General features: G+C 38.1%; 1 protein-coding gene across 1 annotated transcript in view; it reads left to right on the top strand.

Moving 5' to 3' along the window:
• The window catches only part of LOC138381404 (uncharacterized protein C8orf34-like), a 138,042-nt gene that overhangs the window by 59,932 nt on the left and 59,097 nt on the right, over positions 1 to 19,013 (top strand). The window contains exons 3-4 of the mRNA XM_069465616.1: positions 11,847 to 11,932; positions 17,805 to 17,881. Of these exons, the coding sequence (XP_069321717.1) occupies positions 11,847 to 11,932; positions 17,805 to 17,881 (163 nt within the window). The remainder of the gene's footprint in view (positions 1 to 11,846; positions 11,933 to 17,804; positions 17,882 to 19,013) is intronic.

The following is a 19,013-nucleotide window of genomic DNA, read 5'->3' as shown; positions in this document are numbered from 1 at the left end:
TAATTTATTTTTAGTTATTCTAAATCCTATGAAGTGGAAAAAGCAAAGAAAGGAATTTAAACCATTCTACTAAGGCATCGTGACATGTTGTTATTAGTACTTCCAGTATTATAGCGTAGAAAAGTCTGGAAGTGTTGTTTGCTTTTAACCACCAGAGAGAAGGAGAGAGATTGGCTACATACAAAAGATGTCAGCTATCTAACAGATGTTTCCAAGGGATACACCAAAATGAGGGTGGTCTTCCATATGTGAGGCAGCCCTCAGTTTCAGATCCATAAAGGGGTCTCTGATTAAAGGAAGAAATGGGCTATAAGAAGAACGAAAGCTTTGGTGATTTTTCAAAAGGATGTTTTGGCTCCCCACACAATCCCATTTTTCAACCTGCTAGGAATCAGAGCTTTCAAAAGATTCCTCACAGCTGCTGCTGAACTCAATGTCTGCTGACCAAGCAATTCTCCGAGTTAAGCTAAGTATGCGGCATCCTATGCTCAAGTGGAGTCAGATTCAGATTTTGAACCTCAGTAAGACTGAATCATAACATATTTGGGAATAAAATTTAGCGTTCAGCTAAAGTCAATACCTGGCAAGTTAGAGAAAGAGAAACACCAACATCCTCTGGTCGAGTCTTCTCTGTTTTTGGCACTCTACAGAGGGTGCAATACTACCACCACAGTCAGGATGGATGGAAAGGTCTATTTCCTTCCATAGCTATAAGGATGAGTCAGTTTATCCTTCACCAGCAGTATGGGCATCACCTACAAACTTATTCTTGGGCTCTTCTCCATATCTTCTGAATCAGACATTCTATAGTAGAGCCCAGCAATCTGTGTTTCAAGAAGTCCTGTAGGACTATGGTTCCCAACTCCTGGGCCATGGACAGGTACCAGTCCGTGTGCTGTTAGGAAACAGGCCCACAGCAGTAGGTGAGTAGTGGGTAGTGAGGGAAGCCTCATCTGTATTTACAGCCACTCCCCATCACTTGCATCAGTGCATATGCTCCACCTCCTGTAGATCAGCAGCCATATAAGATTCTCATAGGAGTGTGAACCCTACTGTAAACCACACATGCAAGGGATCTAGGTTGCACACTCCTTATGAGAATCTAAAGCCTGATGATCTGAGGTGGAGCTCAGGTGATGATGCTAGTGCTGGGGAGTGGCTGCAAATACACATTCTCATTAGCAGAGAGGTTTGACTGCACAATAAATCTAATGTGTTTGAATCATCCCAGAACTATCCCCCAAGTCCGCACCCCCACCCCTGTCTATGGAAAAATTGTCTTCCATAGAACTGGTCCCTGGTGCCAAAAAGGTTGGGGACTGCTGTTGTAGGAGATTCCAAGGTGCACTAAAATTTGACAAACAATCGTCCTTAGTGTCAGATAAGAACCTTAACTGCCTACTTCCATTTAGGTAGATTTTCAAAAGGGTTTGCTCTAGGAATAATGGCAGGTCGAATGCATACCCACAATTCACCAGATCTTTTATAAACTTGAAATCCTGTTGAAAAATGATCATTAACAGTAGTTCCGAAGGAAGCGTGCTGATTCCAACACCCACGGCTGCCTCAAGCTCAAACATTCGTGTTTGGCCCCTTTCTTCTGGAGTTTCCTTAGCTCCAGAGCATTCTGGCCATTTGAACGCAATCTTTGCTCTTGGCTGCCTCAGATTTCAGGAAGGTTGGGGATGTCCCCACGGTTGTCCTTTGTGCATGTAGTAATCTGGCCAGGGTCTGTGAGCCAGTGGTCCACATTCTGATCATATCTGCCTGGGAAATCTGGTTTAATTGTTCCCAGGTATGCTAAGAATCAACCTCACTCCATGCCTCATCTCCTCCACTTTATTTTGTGTTGACATTTTTACATTTGAGTTGAGGTAAAGCAGAAGAGACCAAGTCCTGAACATATCTATTCTCCATATGTACTTTTCTTAGATTTGGTTTTCAAATACCGAAGCTTCTGCCAGGAAAGTAATTAGCAGTCCAGATAAGAGGGCACCTGTGCCAAGTACATGTCTGCCACCACGCATGTACGAGAGGGCTATAAATTTGATTAGAGAATTACAGATCATTCGCAGGCCCATATCTCACTTTCAGGAGATGGGAAGTTAAAAGGAAAATTTAACAGAAAAGAGCATGGTTTTTATTTCTATGTCACCATCAACCATTATATTTTAGAGGTTAACGTTCAGAGGTTCTTGTGAATGAGGGAGGGAACCTAATGAGCAGAATTTAAGGAAAGTGCTCTGATGAGGGAGGATGTTATTCTACTTCATTCTGCTCTCAGGAAAATGGTGTTTCATCTTGATGCGTTATTACTTATCCTCCCGTAACATCCACAGCCAGAATCAAAGCAACAGCAAGCGTGTCTACAGATGAATGCTAGAAAAAAAAAAATTAAAGGAATATACTAAGCTGAAAAAGGAAATCTGGGAACTATTGAAAATTTTCTCTTGGTAAAGGAGATCCTGGGAGGTAGAGTTGTGCCTGGGGTGCAGGGGACTCTGGGAGACAGGGTCACGGGGCCAGAACCAGAGTCAGCCATTCACCAAAGGGGCAAACTGGAATCCTGAAAGATCAAAGCGAACAGCGAGGTGGAGGAAGTGGGTTTGGACAAGAGAGTGGGAGGAAGAACATCCCAAAGAGCTGGGGCTTAAGGAAAAAGGAGGCAAAGTTTCATAGGGTGGCAGTGAATTTTTCTAGAGAAAGAAAGGAGCCATTACAACGCTGAGTGAATTCGGATAGATATCATTTGAATTAGAAAGTTATTCTGGGGACCACACATGTCAATTAATATGCAAGTCCCCGAGGGTGCAGAGAATGTCAGACCTGGTCTCTGACTTCGGGAAGCTTGCGAAGTAATTGTGGCTGTTGTGCAAATACACATCCGTCCCATGCCAGATTACAGGTTGGGGCTTGAGGTAGGGCTTTGCCTTCAAAGGTCCCCAATAAATTTTGGATGTTGGTGACAATTTTGACTTTTTTAAGACTTCGAAATTGAGTGAGTGACAATAAGTTGTTAGAATTTCCCTCAAAAAATAAATCTGGAGAAACAGACTGAAATCCCAAAATGGAAAATTAACATTTAGAGAGAAGCTTAGAAGTAACATGATGACTGTTGTTATGAAAGAGGCCTTGTGAATTGAAAGCAGACTTCAGAGGGGAAAGATAAGTTCATTTTCTAACCCTTTGAAGAGAATGGTTCAAAATTTCTTAAAACCCAAACTTGTTTAATGTGGTTCCCTGATCTAATTGACATTTATCAGGATATACTATTTATTTTGCAGTGAAACAAAATACCATACTATTCTAAACAGCTGAATTAAACAGTAGTATATCATATTCTGAAGTTCTTTATAGAGATTTTGGAACCCAGAAAGGGCAAAGCTCTCCCCACAGCCCCAAACAGCCCGTTCAACCTCTCCACACGGGCGTCCAGCTGCCTCTCGACACTTCTACCTACATGTCTGAAATGCATTTTATTTATTCATTTATTTTAATTTTTGTTTTTTAGCTTAAAGATCTCGATTGGCATTATTTCGATTCTAGAATCAGGCAACACTTCATTCCATAAAGCAAAATATGGTCCCTAAAATGCATTTTAAACTTGCCATGCCCAAAACTAAATTTCATTTCTCCCCACCAAATTTCTCTCAGTTTTCCTTGTCTTGGCAAGTAAACGACAGCATGACCAGTTACTCAGAGAAAAAAATTGGCAATACTTTTTTCCCCCTCTCTTTCTCTCACCTCCGAAGTCTAATTTATCTGACATGCTGTTGGCTCCAGCTACAGAATTTATCCAGAACCAGTTTACTTACTACCACCTCCAGCACTGCTAACCTGCACCAGCTACACTCATCTTTTACCAAGACTGGTACAATAGCTTCCCAAGGTGTCTCCTGGCTCTCTGCAGTCTGTCCTCACAGCAGGTTAGAGCAAAAGTCTGATCATGGTGTTCCTCTGCTCCAAAACTCTCCGTTGCTCCCCATTGTCGTCAGGGAAGGAGACTAGATAGTGCATCATCAAATGTCCTACTTGATCTAGCCCCGCGACCTCTCTGACAACATGTACTCCTATTTTTCCCCTAGTTCAATCCACTTTAGTCATTGGCCTCAAAATACTTCTATTTGCTATTCCTGCTGCCTATAACGCTCTTCTCCAGGGGTCTAGGTAGCTTATTCTCTCACTTCTTCAAGTTCCGTTTCAAAGATTACCTTCAAGGCGGGGCTTCCCTGGGCACACTCTCTAGAGTCACACACTACCCTCCGTCCAGACCCTCCCTATGTTCCTTCCATGTTTACTTTTCCTTCCTTTAATTTTAACCAGATTTCTTATCAACATCTGAGTGTACATATTTTACTTGTTTGTTCATCATTGCCAGTCAGCATAACGGAAGTGCTGTGAGGGTGGGAATTTGGTCTGCTTTGTTCACTACTCCACCCCCAGCGCCCGGAAGGGTGTGCTCTCCACAGACTCTCCTTACTCTGAGCTTTTGCTCTTCTGTTGCTGGATTATTACAAAAACTTGCCAAATACTCTCCTAGATTTCACCATTCCAAAGGTGACTATTATGTTTTCAGCAAATCTTTTTTTTTGAGACAGAGCGAGACTGTCTCTCGGGGTAGAGTGCAGTGGCATTATCATAGCTCACTGCAACCTCCAACTCCTGGACTCAAGCGATCCTCCCGTCTCAGCCTCTTGAGTAGCTGAGACTACAGGTGCACCACCACGCCTGGCTAATTTTTTCTACTTTTAGTAGAGATGCGGTCTCACTCTTGTTCAGGCTATCCTTAGCCCAGTATTTTTTTTTTTTAATCATATTAGGCATATAATCAAAAACATTCAAAGCTTTGTGCTAAATGAAGTCTAATTCCTCTTGTGTGATGTGTAAGATCACATCTGAACTCATCAATTTTAACACTTTGTTTGTTGCTCTCAATACACTTCTTTCACTGAAGTTATTAATATTATTAGTCAGTTTTTGTTGTGCTTGGTGTTTTCTTTCTCCCTTTCTTTTTTTCTTTTATTACCTTTTCTCCCAGGGAGGCTTCTTTTCCTACCCAATGTATAGTCTGTTACCTTGCTGCTCTTTGCCTAGAGCACTCTCTGTCTTTTTTTCCACCTAATCAAATCTTAAGATTATTTCAAATCCCAGCTGAAGTACTACCTACTACATTAAAATTTCTCCAATTAATTCAGATTTTGTTTATTGTGTCTTTTGAATTTCTGTATAAATTATAAATGTTAGTTTGGCATTTAATATCATATACATAATAGTGTATCCAATTCAGTTAAAAAAATTTGACAAATGTCTACTCTTTAGACACTGTTTTCTTCCAGAAATTATTCAGGGAAAATAATAAGTGTGTGTGTGTGTGTGTGTGTGTGTGTGTATCTGCATGGTAACATACAGAAAGATGACTGCTCATGAATCTAAAATCTGAATGTCATCTAATCCAACAATGAAAAAATGAAAAATTCACTTATTTGAATCTTCTCTCATCCATCCCATGGTTTACGTGAATTGATGCCCAATACTAGGATTAAAAAAATGAAAAGGAAACTATATTTCCTTATTGGGTGTTTTGGATTTTTTTTAAAAAGTATAAAAACAAAATGGCACAGATCACCCTCCCTATTCTCCCACTGCTTACACTATTCAAAACTCCCTACTTAGAGTGTGTCTGGCCTTTGGTAGAGTGTTTTTATTGATCCTTTTGGACAGCACTTGGCTGCTGTTTGGCCCTGTTTTCTTGTTTTTACTTACAGAGTGAAACACCAGGATCAGTAGGATCTTAAAACATCATCAAGCAAACCAAATTTTAACTACTCCTATTGCAGCCAATCTCCTGGTTGAGCTCTGACCTCTTTTCTCTTGGTTAATTCATCTTCCTTAAGTCTATTTTGTAAGACCCAGAGACTTTTCAGCAACATATGTTTAACAAGTATTTATTGATCATGTACATGTGCTGGGTATGATAGGCTCTGTGATAGGCATAATAATCGAAGTGGGTAATCATAGTTTCATTGGCTTATTCACCATTAAGACTAAGTCAGTGGAAGGTGATTAATGACTCATAAACTTTGAGATGGAATTTACTAATATTTATAACATCATTTCTTCTAGCCAGATTTCACTGGCCAGTATAAAATTAAATCTGATTCATTTATTTTAAACTCGAACACATTTACTATCTTTATCAGCCCCCCTTATACCCCACTTCAAATACCCTCTGCCTCATCTCTTCTTGAAAACTATTTCCATGCATTTTTCAAGCTGTGGCAACCAGCTCTGTGCGGGTAAAAGCTTCAGCATCTCACTTCATCCTGGTGCCTTTTAGATCTTATTTCCTGCCCTGGGCTGGCCAGTGGGAATCTTTCAATACTAATGTATGTGCAACTGAAAAGTTCAGGGACATCAATGCCCAAGGTCCAGCCTTGACCAGGAGCCCATGGATAAATGCTTTATCCTTTCCTCCTTTATGTTAGACACACCTCATTGGGCTCCTCAGAAATTTGTGTGGGATTGAGCAGCAGCCAGCTGTACCGGGGTTGGCTCAATAACACATCCTTGCATTGGCTTTCCTCCTTTCAGATTTTACTTCCATGTCTGTCGCTTCTGCCTCTCTGGTCACACCTGCCCACAAGTGAGCCTTTATCTCATGCCCTGCATTAGAGTGAACAGGCTTAGAATTACTTAACCCTAAATATGTGCAGGATGATTTTTATTGCTTTTCAAGGAAATATAATTATAACTATACTATAGTATTCTATACAAAATCCCCTATACATAGGCTAGGTCACATCTTTCTTTCTTTTTCTCCAAGGTGAAATAATCATTAACAAATACCTTAGGAACTCTCTTTTATACTTTGCAATATATCAAGCTCCATCTAAGCTAGACTTCAATGACATGAAAATATGAAAAACAAAATCCTTGCCTTTAAGACACTTGCAGTGTGTTGACAAACACAGACATCTAAATAAACAATTAAAATATAGTAAAACAAAAGCTGTGGTAAAGATTTGCACAGGCACCAAGACTCTTGGAAGAAATGCTTCAGAGAAAAGGAGAATCTAGAATTAAAGCTAGAAATAAGCCAAATAGTAAAAGGAGGGGTAGGTATACTCTGCTAGAGATGATAGTATTATGACACAGAGGATTGATAACAAAATATATGCAAAAAAGTAAAAGTAGTTTGGAGTTTATGGAGTATAAAATCCATGGCAGAATATCCAAGAAGATGAATTTGCAGACACAGGTAGGCTTGTGCAATAGAGAACCTCAAATGACTTGCTAAGGAAACCATAACTCATCTTGCAGGTAATGAGAAGCCAATAAAAATGGTAGTTATTAAATTCTTGTGAGTCAAGGATTATTCTGAGAAACTGGTTAAAATTACTGTCTCTCCAAAAAAAGATCACATCCACCCAAAACTCTTCATTCATTCATTTCACTGTGAATTATTGTGATTTCCCCAAAGCCTGTCCATGGACCCACTAACAATACTCATGTTAAGACCTTTTCACTAAAATATTTAAAGCATGAGAATAATATGGTTACATTTGTGTTTTTAACATCCTTGTAGTGAAAAGGAAAATGGATTTTTTTTTTTTTTTTTTTTTTTTTGAGGCAGGGTCTCACTCTGTTGCCTGGGTTAGAGTACAGTGGCATCATCATAGCTCATTGCAGCCTCAAACTCCTGGGCTCAAGTGATCCTCCTGCCTCAGGCTCCCAAGTAGCTGGGACTACAGGCATACACCACCATGTCCCTTTGAGAAAATGGATTTTTTGAGGGAAAATTTCTGAGTATGGATATATTAATATGTGGGGAAACTACACAATAATCCAGGCAAATAAGATGAGCAGTGATACTATAGCAATAGTATAAAGAAGTGGTGGATGAAAGAAATCTCTTTAGAAAGTATAGTTAGCAAGACTGGAATGGATTAGCCATGTGCAGTGAGAGATACAGTGATAATGACAATGAGCTTTTGAACATGTTGCCTTTCAGGCACTTATAGTGTGTATCCAAGTAAAATGTCGACCAAGAATTTGGGTATGCTAATCTTGAACTGAGGATTCAAGCTAAAGACTGGAAAAATTTCACCCTATACGTGGTTAAAACTGTAAGAGTGGATGAGATGATTCAGACAGACAGTGCAGAGTGAGAAAAGAAGGACCATGAATAGAACTGAAGGGAAAAATAATAATATTTAAGGGTCTACAAGAAACCAAGCCTTTAAGGGAGACTGAGAAGACATATTCACAGAGGTGGTCAGATATGCAGGAGGGAAAAGCCACAGAAGACAAGTGTTGACAACTTCAAGACTGAGTAGTATTCATATAAGGTCAAATAAAGTCTGAAAAATTTTCTTTGCATATGGCAATTAGAAAGTCAGGCAGTCTTAGTGTAAGCAGTGTTCTGCACAAATCAAATTAAAACAGGCTGAGAGGGAATGAAAACTGGAAGTAAAGGCATTGAATGAAGAATACAGGAGTTTGGCTCATAGAATGAGCAAGAAAAGGCAACAGCTAGATACTTTAGATAAATAGGGGAGGGACCTTATTTTGGTGTCTTTTTTTTTTTTTTTTTTTTAAGGCTGAAAGAGAAGTGAGCTTTTTTATATGGTCTGGGAAATGCTAGTGGAGATGAACAGAATGAATTCTGGTGGTGGGTGGTGGTAGATAAAATAGATTGAGGTCCAAGAGGAAGATGAGACAATGAGATCCCAGTTGCCAGTCTGATGGATGGTCTAAGCCTTACATGGGAGATAGGGCCTCTCGCCCTCTCTGAATCAGAAAGGTGGTGAATACAGGTCAGAGTGAAGATAATTCTGGAACATGTGTGTGAGGGTGAGTTGAAGGTCTGTGCTCCTTATTACATAATTTTCCTGGGTGACATAAAAGAAAGGTGATACTTTTGAAAAGCTCTTAAAAGGAATGGAAGAAAAGTGACCAAGAAGCCCAAGTTAAAAGCTGGAGATCATTGATTTATACTAACTGATCCTAGAGTCATGATTTTCTCCTTGCTCAGCAGCTCATGTGCAGGACAGAGGTGCATTAATACAGGTCGGGTTCTGGTTGGGCAGGAGTGACAGGAGGACAGGGTGCCAGGGAGCTGAGGAGACAGTCCCCACTGAGCAGGGACAGAAGGCAAGCAGGAGGGCAGATTCTGAAAGGAAACCAAGGGAAATAAAGGTTTATATTGGGCTCAGGAGAAAGTGTTAGGAAGAGTGAGGTTGTGAAAGCCTGAAGGAGGTGAATTTGTTGTCAGGGAACAGAACACTGCGTTTATGGATTTCTGACATGAAGTGGTTCTGCGTTGTCTGTCCTTGGGTAAGGGAGGTGGAGCAGGAGGGAAGATCTCCAAATTTGAGGAGGTCAAGGGACCTTGAGATTAGCCTGTCGATACGTATGAACACAAAAATCACTCAGGATAATAGTGACACTTGAGTTAAAGAAGAATGCTTTGAGCCTGAGGGAAGACTGTACAGGCAGAGAGACGAAAAGTTAATGCATACAATCCTGTGTTGTCTGAGGTCATGGGGTCAGGCAGCCTGCGTTGGGGAGGGGGGTACTGCAGTCTTAGAGGGGAAAAAGGGTGCAATATTCTTAGAAGAGAAAAGAGTTTTGGTTATGATAAAAAAGAGCAAGAAACACTCTGTTTAGGGGCTGAAAATAAAACTGAGCTTGTTTAGTATGGAAAAGGAGATTTAGAAAGCTAAGAGAACCCTATAAAGATATACAATTATTATGACCCAAAATAAAAATAAAAAAAAATTAAAAATTAATAAAAAAGAAAGGTAAGAGAAAAGGTTTGGGAGTATTAAAAAAACTTGAGGTTAAAAGAAAACAAAATTGAATTTCTATTAAGACTGAATTTCCCGGACCTACCCACACGCCCCTTGTTAGCACAGCGCCTATTAACGTCTTACAGAGGTGGTGCTGTTGCATTACTCTTGGGAAACCCTGGCAGAACAAGCAAAGACAGCAGGACTGTGAAGCATTCCACAGTGGAACCGGTGCCAAGTCACGGTAGACTCAACTCTTAAGGTATCTGGAGAGCAGTGTTTGGACAAAGACGAGCCAGCTTCAGGGCCACCCAATTTGTTGGGTGTTTACTCACAGCCACTTGTCTCATCAGTTCAGCTAGATCAAAACTCTGTGGAATCAGGGACAGCTACAATTTCTTTGCATCTCTACAACATTTGGCTTACTATCGAGCATACTAAAAAAATGACAGCATCATTTTTATGTCTTGTTTCGTTCTGTCTTTGTTGGAGATTTATTTTCCTTTTAGCGTTTTAACTTAATGTTAAATACCCAAATGTGTTGGGGCTCATTGTGAATTTTTAATAATAATTTTTGTTTACAACATTCAATATCTCGTGTACCTCTATACTTTGTCTCTTTGATAATTTTGATAGGATGGTCCTGGACAAAGAGAGCTCAAAAAAGAATATTTGATAAAGTAACTCTCCTAACTGAAGTGAATAAAATGAAGAAATAGTAGGGAAGATTTGAGAAATATGTAGGTAACTTATTTAAAAGTGGTGCTTTTTTCAAAGTAAAATTTAAAAAGATTAAAAGTATAAAACCATATATAGCTGACCCCAAAGTGTTATAACTATCAGGAAATTCTTTTTGAGAATTCTTTAATTATTTTACACAGTACAGTAAACACAGTTTTATGTATCAAAGGTAATATGTAGGTATAAATATGTAATATGTAATATGTACAGAGATATGCAGAATTCAATATTAGAAAAATTTAAATGCAGGTATAATTTACAATATTTATAATTACACACAAGATAAGGAGAGAGATACATATATGCTTGAAACTGCAAAAGTTGAAAGAAAATTATTATGTGATTCTGCTGTGGTCTATAAAAGCAAAGATATAAAATGGTTGAGAATAATAACATGTGAACCCAGTACAGTTATGAATTGTCTTTCTAAAATTTTTAATGTTATAGGGCATGCATTTAATGATATTCTTCTATGAGGACACTTGCCATTAGCTAAGTAGGAGAAAAGAATAAGGACACTGGTAGAAACTTCCAATCTCTGGCTTGTTTGATATACTGTCCTTCAGCATTAGCAGAGCTGTATTTATTCTGCTATTCTTAAATCAAGTTCCAAAATGTATTGCTGCACTCTACCTCCTTTGATAATGTGGTTTCAGAGTGTCATATAAACCCAGGTGTGAATTGGTTGTTGCTAGCTCGCTTTTTCTCACTGTAGAAGTGAGCATACGAAAGCTCAGAAATACATTGTCGTCAAAGTACTTCACAATTGTCCTCTCCTGAAAAAGACCCACTGTCTATGAGAACCCCGGGCAGTCACACACATTTCAGATCTTCACGTCCACTGTGGAGATTTATCTTGATGCACAGGCCTTCACGCACAGGTAGGTTGATTTGGAGAACTGTGTGTGGCAAACCTCTGTGGAATCGTGAAAACCCTCCCATGACTCCTGCACCCAGAAGTTGGGGAGCACGCTGTGTCGAACTCTTGTTTTCCTTCCACTTGATTTTCCTTTGTAGTTTCAGTGAAAACATTTGCTTATGAACCTCCCTCTGATCAGGCTGAGAAGAAAAGCAGATCCTACATAGACCAATCTTGCCATGTATATAAGAGGAAATATGGAAGACTTTTCCGTAAAGGTTAGAAAAGCAAAAACTCTATATTAAAATGGCTTTAGTAAATGTTTATTTCTACTTTGAAGATGTATATCTGATCTTGGAGTTTAGAAGTTCACAGTCATGTCCCCTATAGCATGTAGTTCATATTTCACGATTTAACGTTATCAGAGGTTTCAATGACCATTTTTAATTATTTAGGCTTCAAGGAGACAACCTGGCAGAAAGGACGGAAGAGACATTACAGATACTTCATTCTCCAGATGAAACAATACCAGATTCTTTGGGTAAGTTTTAAATCCAACAATATTTACTGCAGTTCTAGTGGCACTTAAAGATTAAAAACAAATCAGAAAGAAACTAAACCATCTTCCCCTGCACCAAATCACCGTGGCTGCGGGTCCTACATCCACCTCCAGGACACTCTTTCAGGCTGTTTGTGTCAGGTTAAGGGCAAAAGAGAAAGGTGAGAAGTGCGGATTCTGAGGAGGAGCCTCTTAGTGCTCGTCCTGTTTAAGGTCCAAACAGATCAACTATATGTTGGCTACTCCCCAAATTATGTCACTAACTCCAACTTGTTTTCAGAACTCCACGTTGCCTGCTGTGTGTCTAGAAAATGGAGCTCATTATCTGCCCCTTGAAACCTGCTCTATCTCCTACTCTCATTCTCACCTCATTGGTTCATTCATTCTTCTTGGGCAGAAAAGTCAATATCATACTTAACAATATCATACTCCCTCTCCCCCACCCTATGTTAAATAGGTTTCTAATCATGTCCGTGTCACTTCAGAATTTCCTCTTTGAGCCAGCTGTCTCTTCATTTGCCCTGATATGGCCTGGTCTGTGCTTTTCTCCTCTTCATCTAGTGCTGGGGTCCCCACCCCCCACGCCGTGGACTGGTACCAGTCCATGGCCTGTTAGGAACTGGGCTGCACAGCAGGAGGTGAGCGGCCAGTGAGCCATTGAAACGTCATCTGTATTTACAGTTGCTTCCCATTGCTCAAATCACTGCCTGAGCTCCACCTTCTGTCTAATCAGCGGCAGCATTAGATTCTCATAGGAGCACGAACCCTACTGTAAACTGCACATGTGAGGGATCTAGGTTCTGTGCTCCTTATGAAAATCTAATGCTTGATGATCCGAGGTGGAGCTGAGTTGGTGACGCTAGCGCTGGGGAGTGGCTGCAAATACAGATTCTCATTAGCAGAGAAGGTTGACTGCACAATAAATGTAATGTACTTGAATCATACTGAAATCATCCCCTCGCCACCCCTGGTCCGTGGAAAAATTGTCTTCCATGAAACCAGTCTCTAGTGTAACAACTTTCGTTGCCCTCTTTGCACTGTCTCACCCCTCTTTAGCTCATTATCTATCTTTTATTCCATCCCCATTTTCTATAGGACAAAATTCAAACCATTTAACTTGGCATACAAAATTAGTGTCAGAGCACTTCAAAATGTTTGCTGAATTAATAAATAAGTACAGGTAATGCTACTCCAGTGACACCTAAGGTACATCACTTCTTCCTCAGTAGGTATTCTAGCAGCATGCAGTCAATGTATCTAACCAGGTTAGTTAGAAAATAAACTATAGGAAAATATTTTCCTTACACCTGGATAGAGAAGGCCATCTTAAAGAAGGTACTAAAATTTGTAATCATAAAAGAAATAATTGAAAAATTCAACTATAGAAAATTAAGAACTCCTGTTCATCAAAAGATGCCAGAAGAAAAGCCACAAAATGGGAGAAGATATTTGCAAGGTATTTGCCATGGATAAAAGATTAATATTCAGAATACCTATAATTTAATACATAAAAAATCAACCCACCAATAGAAAAATAAGATATTAATAGACATTTTACAGAGAGGAAACACAAAAAGCCAATAAGCATATGAAAAAATGCTTAAACTACGCTAGTCATGGGGAAAAGCAAATTAAGAGCTTGGAAAGAGAATGTTTTACAACCTTTTGGTTGGCGTTAAGAAAGCTGACAGAGCTAAGTACTGGTGAAAACATAGGTGAAAAAAAAACAAACTTATATGCTGCAGCTGGGATATAAACAATTTTGGAAAAAAGTTTTTCATTATCTTAAAATATTCAGCATTTATATAATCTAAAACCTAGAAACTCCATTTCTAGGTAAATGTCTTTGACAAACAAGTCTCATGTGCCACGAAATGTGAACAACATGGAATGGGATAAACTGTGGAATTGTTACACTATAGAAAACTGAATGCAGTTCAGCTACACACATGGGACAGATAAATCAGTGGCACGTTGGTAAATGTTTAACAACTGTTTCCCCCTAAAAAGGAAGCCCTGATTTGTAGAGATAGATGGTTTCCATGGTATAAATACTCCCACTGTGGCTGATTTCAAGCAACCAACCTGACATGGCAGTTCATTCTCCCAGTGTGGTGTATGAGCAAGTTCTGCTCACCACTGAATGCATCCTACAGCATAACACTGATTGAACAAAAGCAAGTTATAGAATGTCATTTTTATAAAGCTCAAAACAAGAAAATCTACATAATATGTTCTTTAGGAAAACATATCTAAGTTATAAAACTACATTTAAAGAAGGGAATATGGACCCAAATAGGGGTTGTTCTCAGCGGGTAGGAGGAAGGTGGTAGGAAGGATCCCATAGGTATATGAAGGTTATTGGAAATACTCCAATTCTTAAGTTGGGGGCGGTGTTTATTTATCATTATGCTTTGTAACTTAAATATACTCTATATTTACATATGAGACAGATTTTCATATCTCTTGTATTTATGTATTTTTACATATACTTTTTTATATGTCAAGTATTATCTAATAACCATTAAAAATAAAGTGCTGTGGGAACATAAACTAATGCCAGTGTAGCATAATACAAAGAAATGATAATTTTTTATGCATATGCAAATCTATTACAGCACCCGATGACATGGCACATTCTAATGACAGGCTTTTAACCCTGACAATGAATGTTGAACAATGCACGATAGCAGCATGAAGGCCCCAGGCTGGCCATTCTTTGACACTTGCTTAGCTTCCGGAGTCAGCCTGGTTTCTCCTCCCAGACAATCTTGCCATGTGTACCCTGACTTAGGCCATTCTTCCCTGACTACTAATAAGTTCTTTCCTCACTTCTGCCTATTTATAGCCTCTGCTCTAAGACCATGTTAAGTCTCCCTTACATCTAGTCTGCAGGATGTTTCCCTTCTCTCAGCCCCTAATTGTTTTCAAATTGCTTCTAGTGTGTTTGTTCTTCCCACTTCAATTGGAGTATATGCTTCTTGAAGTTTTCTTGCATTCTCCATCTTGCCCAGTACAAAACCAGACACAAAACAGAGACTATTTAATTATTTGCCCATTAATTTTATATTAAAATTATATCAAGACTACTCCAGTTCACCAAGCTTTACATATCTATCCTTTAGCAATTACATTTACATAATTACTGAGAATTGTAGGGATTTAAATTTCTTGGGAAATTAAACAATGTATCAGTAATATGTTGTTGATTATACTCGTGTGTCCATTGGAAAAATTATATTCATTAAATTTAAGCTCTTTTCTTGACATGCTTATATGCTACATTCTTTACATTCAAATATTAGTATGCCTAATCAATAAATTCCACAATATGTGTTTCTCATTTAGTATATTTTTTTCTACTTAAGTTAGTCAAATCACTAGATCCAACAATTGAATATTATTGGCATTAGCCAAAAGCACTAATGTGATTTTTATGTCAACTGTGCATCCACATTGAACTTGGGTCAACAAACAGAAATATTTCTGTAAGTAGGTATAATTTTGTGCATTAAAAACTTGTTGTGATGCAAGCAGCAAAGGTAAAAATAATGGCAGGAAGTAGTTGAATGAAGCTGAACATCGTGATAAAAGCTACGGATTTCCAGGTTTCTGCCAGCATGCCCAGTCAACCACAGGGGCAAAATTTCTAGTCCAAGTGTTGACAAAGACTGTTAGATTTTTGACAAAATTACTTTATCTTTCCATATTTCAGTTTCTTCTTCTCTAAAATGAGGAGACGATAAACTCTGTAATATTTGCCAAATTGACGGACTCATTTCCCACCCACTCATGTGATTTTAAAAAGCTCAAAGAAATAATCACTTGTACTTTGAAAATCATGTATACTTATGAAATAAATTGCTCTGGAGCAGACAGAGCAAAATAGTGTGCACATATGCACCCAGCAATTATTGTGAATGAGCAATGTACTCAGAACACAAAAAATGGAGTTTACCCCTCTGAGCATTAAACACTAAGGTTTTATTTTCATGATGTCTATTGTCCCTATTAGCTTGTTAGATTGCTATCCTATTATTAGATATGGACTATTTAGCAGGGTCCATTCAATTTAATAACTTTCAAAGATGGTCAGATATGTAAATGCTCAAATATTGTTGCAGCACTTTATAGTGGTCTCTTTAGGCAAAGCTAAGTAGATAGTACAATATTATAGATCTCACTGGATATGGCACCAATAACCAGAAAGAATTCAACCAAAACAAGAACAGAACAGAATGGGAACTAGGAAAAGTTACCAATACTTTATATTCATAAATGTTCTTTTTGTTAAAAATTAATATTGAACTATAAATGTAAATTTACAAAATTTCTCTGAAGTAAATTCCATGAAAGAAAAGAGTCATACAAAATTATCTTTTTCAACATGTTTTAAGAGCACCTGTTAATAGTAGAGCCCAGGTTAGAGTGCCGTGGTGTCAGCCTAGCTCACAGCAACCTGAAACTCCTAGGCTCATGCAGTCCTCCTGCCTCAGCCTCCTGAGTAGCTGGGACTACAGGCATGTGCCACCATGCCTGGTTAATTTTTCCATTTTTACTAGAGACTGGGGTCTTGCTCTTGCTTAGGCTGGTCTCAAACTCCTGAGCTCAAGTGATCCTCCTGCCTCAGCCTCCCAGAGTGCTAAGATTACAGGCGTTAGCCACTGTGCCCAGCCTTCTCAAATATTAATAAATATAAGAAATTGATTTTAGGCCGGGCGCGGTGGCTCACGCCTGTAATCCTAGCACTCTGGGAGGCCGAGGCGGGTGGATCGCTCAAGGTCAGGAGTTCGAGACCAGCCTGAGCAATGAGCGAGACCTCGTCTCTACTAAAAAAAAAATAGAAAGAAATTATCTGGCCAACTAAAATATATATAGAAAAAAAAAAAAATTAGCCAGGCATGGTGGCGCATGCCTGTAGTCCCAGCTACTCGGGAGGCTGAGGCAGTAGGATTGCTTAAGCCCAGGCGTTTGAGGTTGCTGTGAGCTAGGCTGACGCCACGGCACTCACTCTAGCCTGGGCAACAAAGCGACACTCTGTCTCAAAAAAAAAAAAAAAAAAAAAAAAAAGAAATTGATTTTAACATCCAATGATTTAAAATAACCTTCCTCTTAACTGATTTTTTAATTTGAAAAGGAGTTCAAACTCAACCAAGGGAAGTTGACAGCCTCTGGTATAGATTATTTCTGGTTGCTGCATATATCTACTCCTATGGCAAAATTCCTTATAATCCATATAAATCCTTGCTGTTATAATTAATTTAACTCAGCAGACATATCATTTTATTTGCATATTCGAAAGTCAATACTCACTACTCTTCAGTATATTCAGGCTAAGTAATTGCAATCTCTTCCTTGATACACTGAAATGGAAAACATACCACCATTTGATAATATGCACCCTTCTCTGAACTCTTTTCAGAACTTTTCATCCCATTTAAAAGACAGAATAATATAGTACTTAAATTATGTAGCCTGAAAAAAATTGATGGATAAAACAAATAAATATAAAATTATAAACCAGAAAAAGGACATTAAATATAAATATGTTCTAACAATTAGCTAAGTAATATGCCAAAAAGTGTTGCTTTATTTGCATAACTAAGATAACTGTAGCTCTTGCACATTCCTGATTTTATTGTATCCTTCTACGTTAGAAATACTTATCATTTTTTCATAAGTTGTCTTTAAGCTAAATAAATATTATTCTGTATTCTATTTTAACTCACAAACAGAATGATTTTTCCAACAACCAGTTTGGATACTAAATATCCTTCTCACAGTAAGTTTATATACCAGAGAATTAATAAGCAATATGTGACTATAATTTCTTCATTTTTAAAAAATAAAATAGATTCTTTTCCTGGAACTGAAGAAGCTCTAATGGAGGAGGGTGAAGAATTTGAAAAAGCAGCTACCTTCACAGGACCCGTGAGTATATGCATTTACTCATTTTTTTAATTCTCTAGAACTAATGTATATAGCTGATAGGAAAGCCTAAAAGGAATAGAAAACAACATTCTTTAAATGAAAGAATACTTTAAGATGTGCATATAGTATTCCCCACATGGTCACCCTGAATGCCAGCATCAGCAGGGGGCCAGCTGTATTAGGGGTCTACAGCAAAGCTTTATGAAGCTCTTTTAGCGCTTGGGGGAGCCTTGAACAAGATGGGAAAAGTTAAGTTCTGGTGTTAGTTGCTTGCTTGTGCACATGAACATTCTAAAAGGTCATGAGCTGCCATTTTAAACTTCTATAACATTAAGTATACATATCTTGATAGAAAAATAAATGTTTTGCCTATCCTGAAAGTTTATGTTATTACTTAAGCATGCTATTTTTAGACATGAAGTCCTTGTGATATTTTTGTTAAATTGTATCTCTTCAATAGAGTGTATTGGGAGAAAACCTTTAGGATAAAGATTATTTTTTCTTTTTCTTTTTTTATTGTAAAATATATTTTTTATCTAATAACTTTTAATGATAATTTTATTATAAGACAAATCACATGTGCACAAAAATATATTTTTCAAATACATTCTTCTTTGCTATTCCTTTTGTTGTCTGTTGTCCCTTTCCGTGCCAAAATTCCATTCTTTGAATCATTTTAATAATTATATCATAAAAAATCTTTATAGTCATTAGAAAACCTACTTTCTTTTTCCAGATTATCTTGGTTGTATTTGAACTTTTAATCTTCCATATGCATTATGCAAGCAGTTTTGCTCAACTTCTGCAAAACTTAAAAGAAAATTTTAATTGACATGATGATTTTACATATACAGCTAGACAGGAGGAATAAGTTCTTGTGCTCTAGAGCATTGGAAGATAGCTATAGTTAGCAATAATGTATGATACAGTTTCAAAGAGCTACTTAATATTCCTAACACAAAAAATAATAAATATTTGATATGATAGATATGCTAATTAACCTGATCTGATCACTATACAGTATATGTATTACAACCTCACTATGTACCCCATAAATAGGCAGAAGATTTTTAATGCAATTTAAGGTCATAAGAATAAATCCAAAAGAACCTGAAATCTTTATGTGCTAAAT

Source organism: Eulemur rufifrons, chromosome 3 (assembly GCF_041146395.1).
Source record: "Eulemur rufifrons isolate Redbay chromosome 3, OSU_ERuf_1, whole genome shotgun sequence".
Classification (NCBI taxonomy): Eukaryota; Metazoa; Chordata; class Mammalia; order Primates; family Lemuridae; genus Eulemur; species Eulemur rufifrons.
This window is presented reverse-complemented; position numbering and strand designations above follow the sequence as displayed.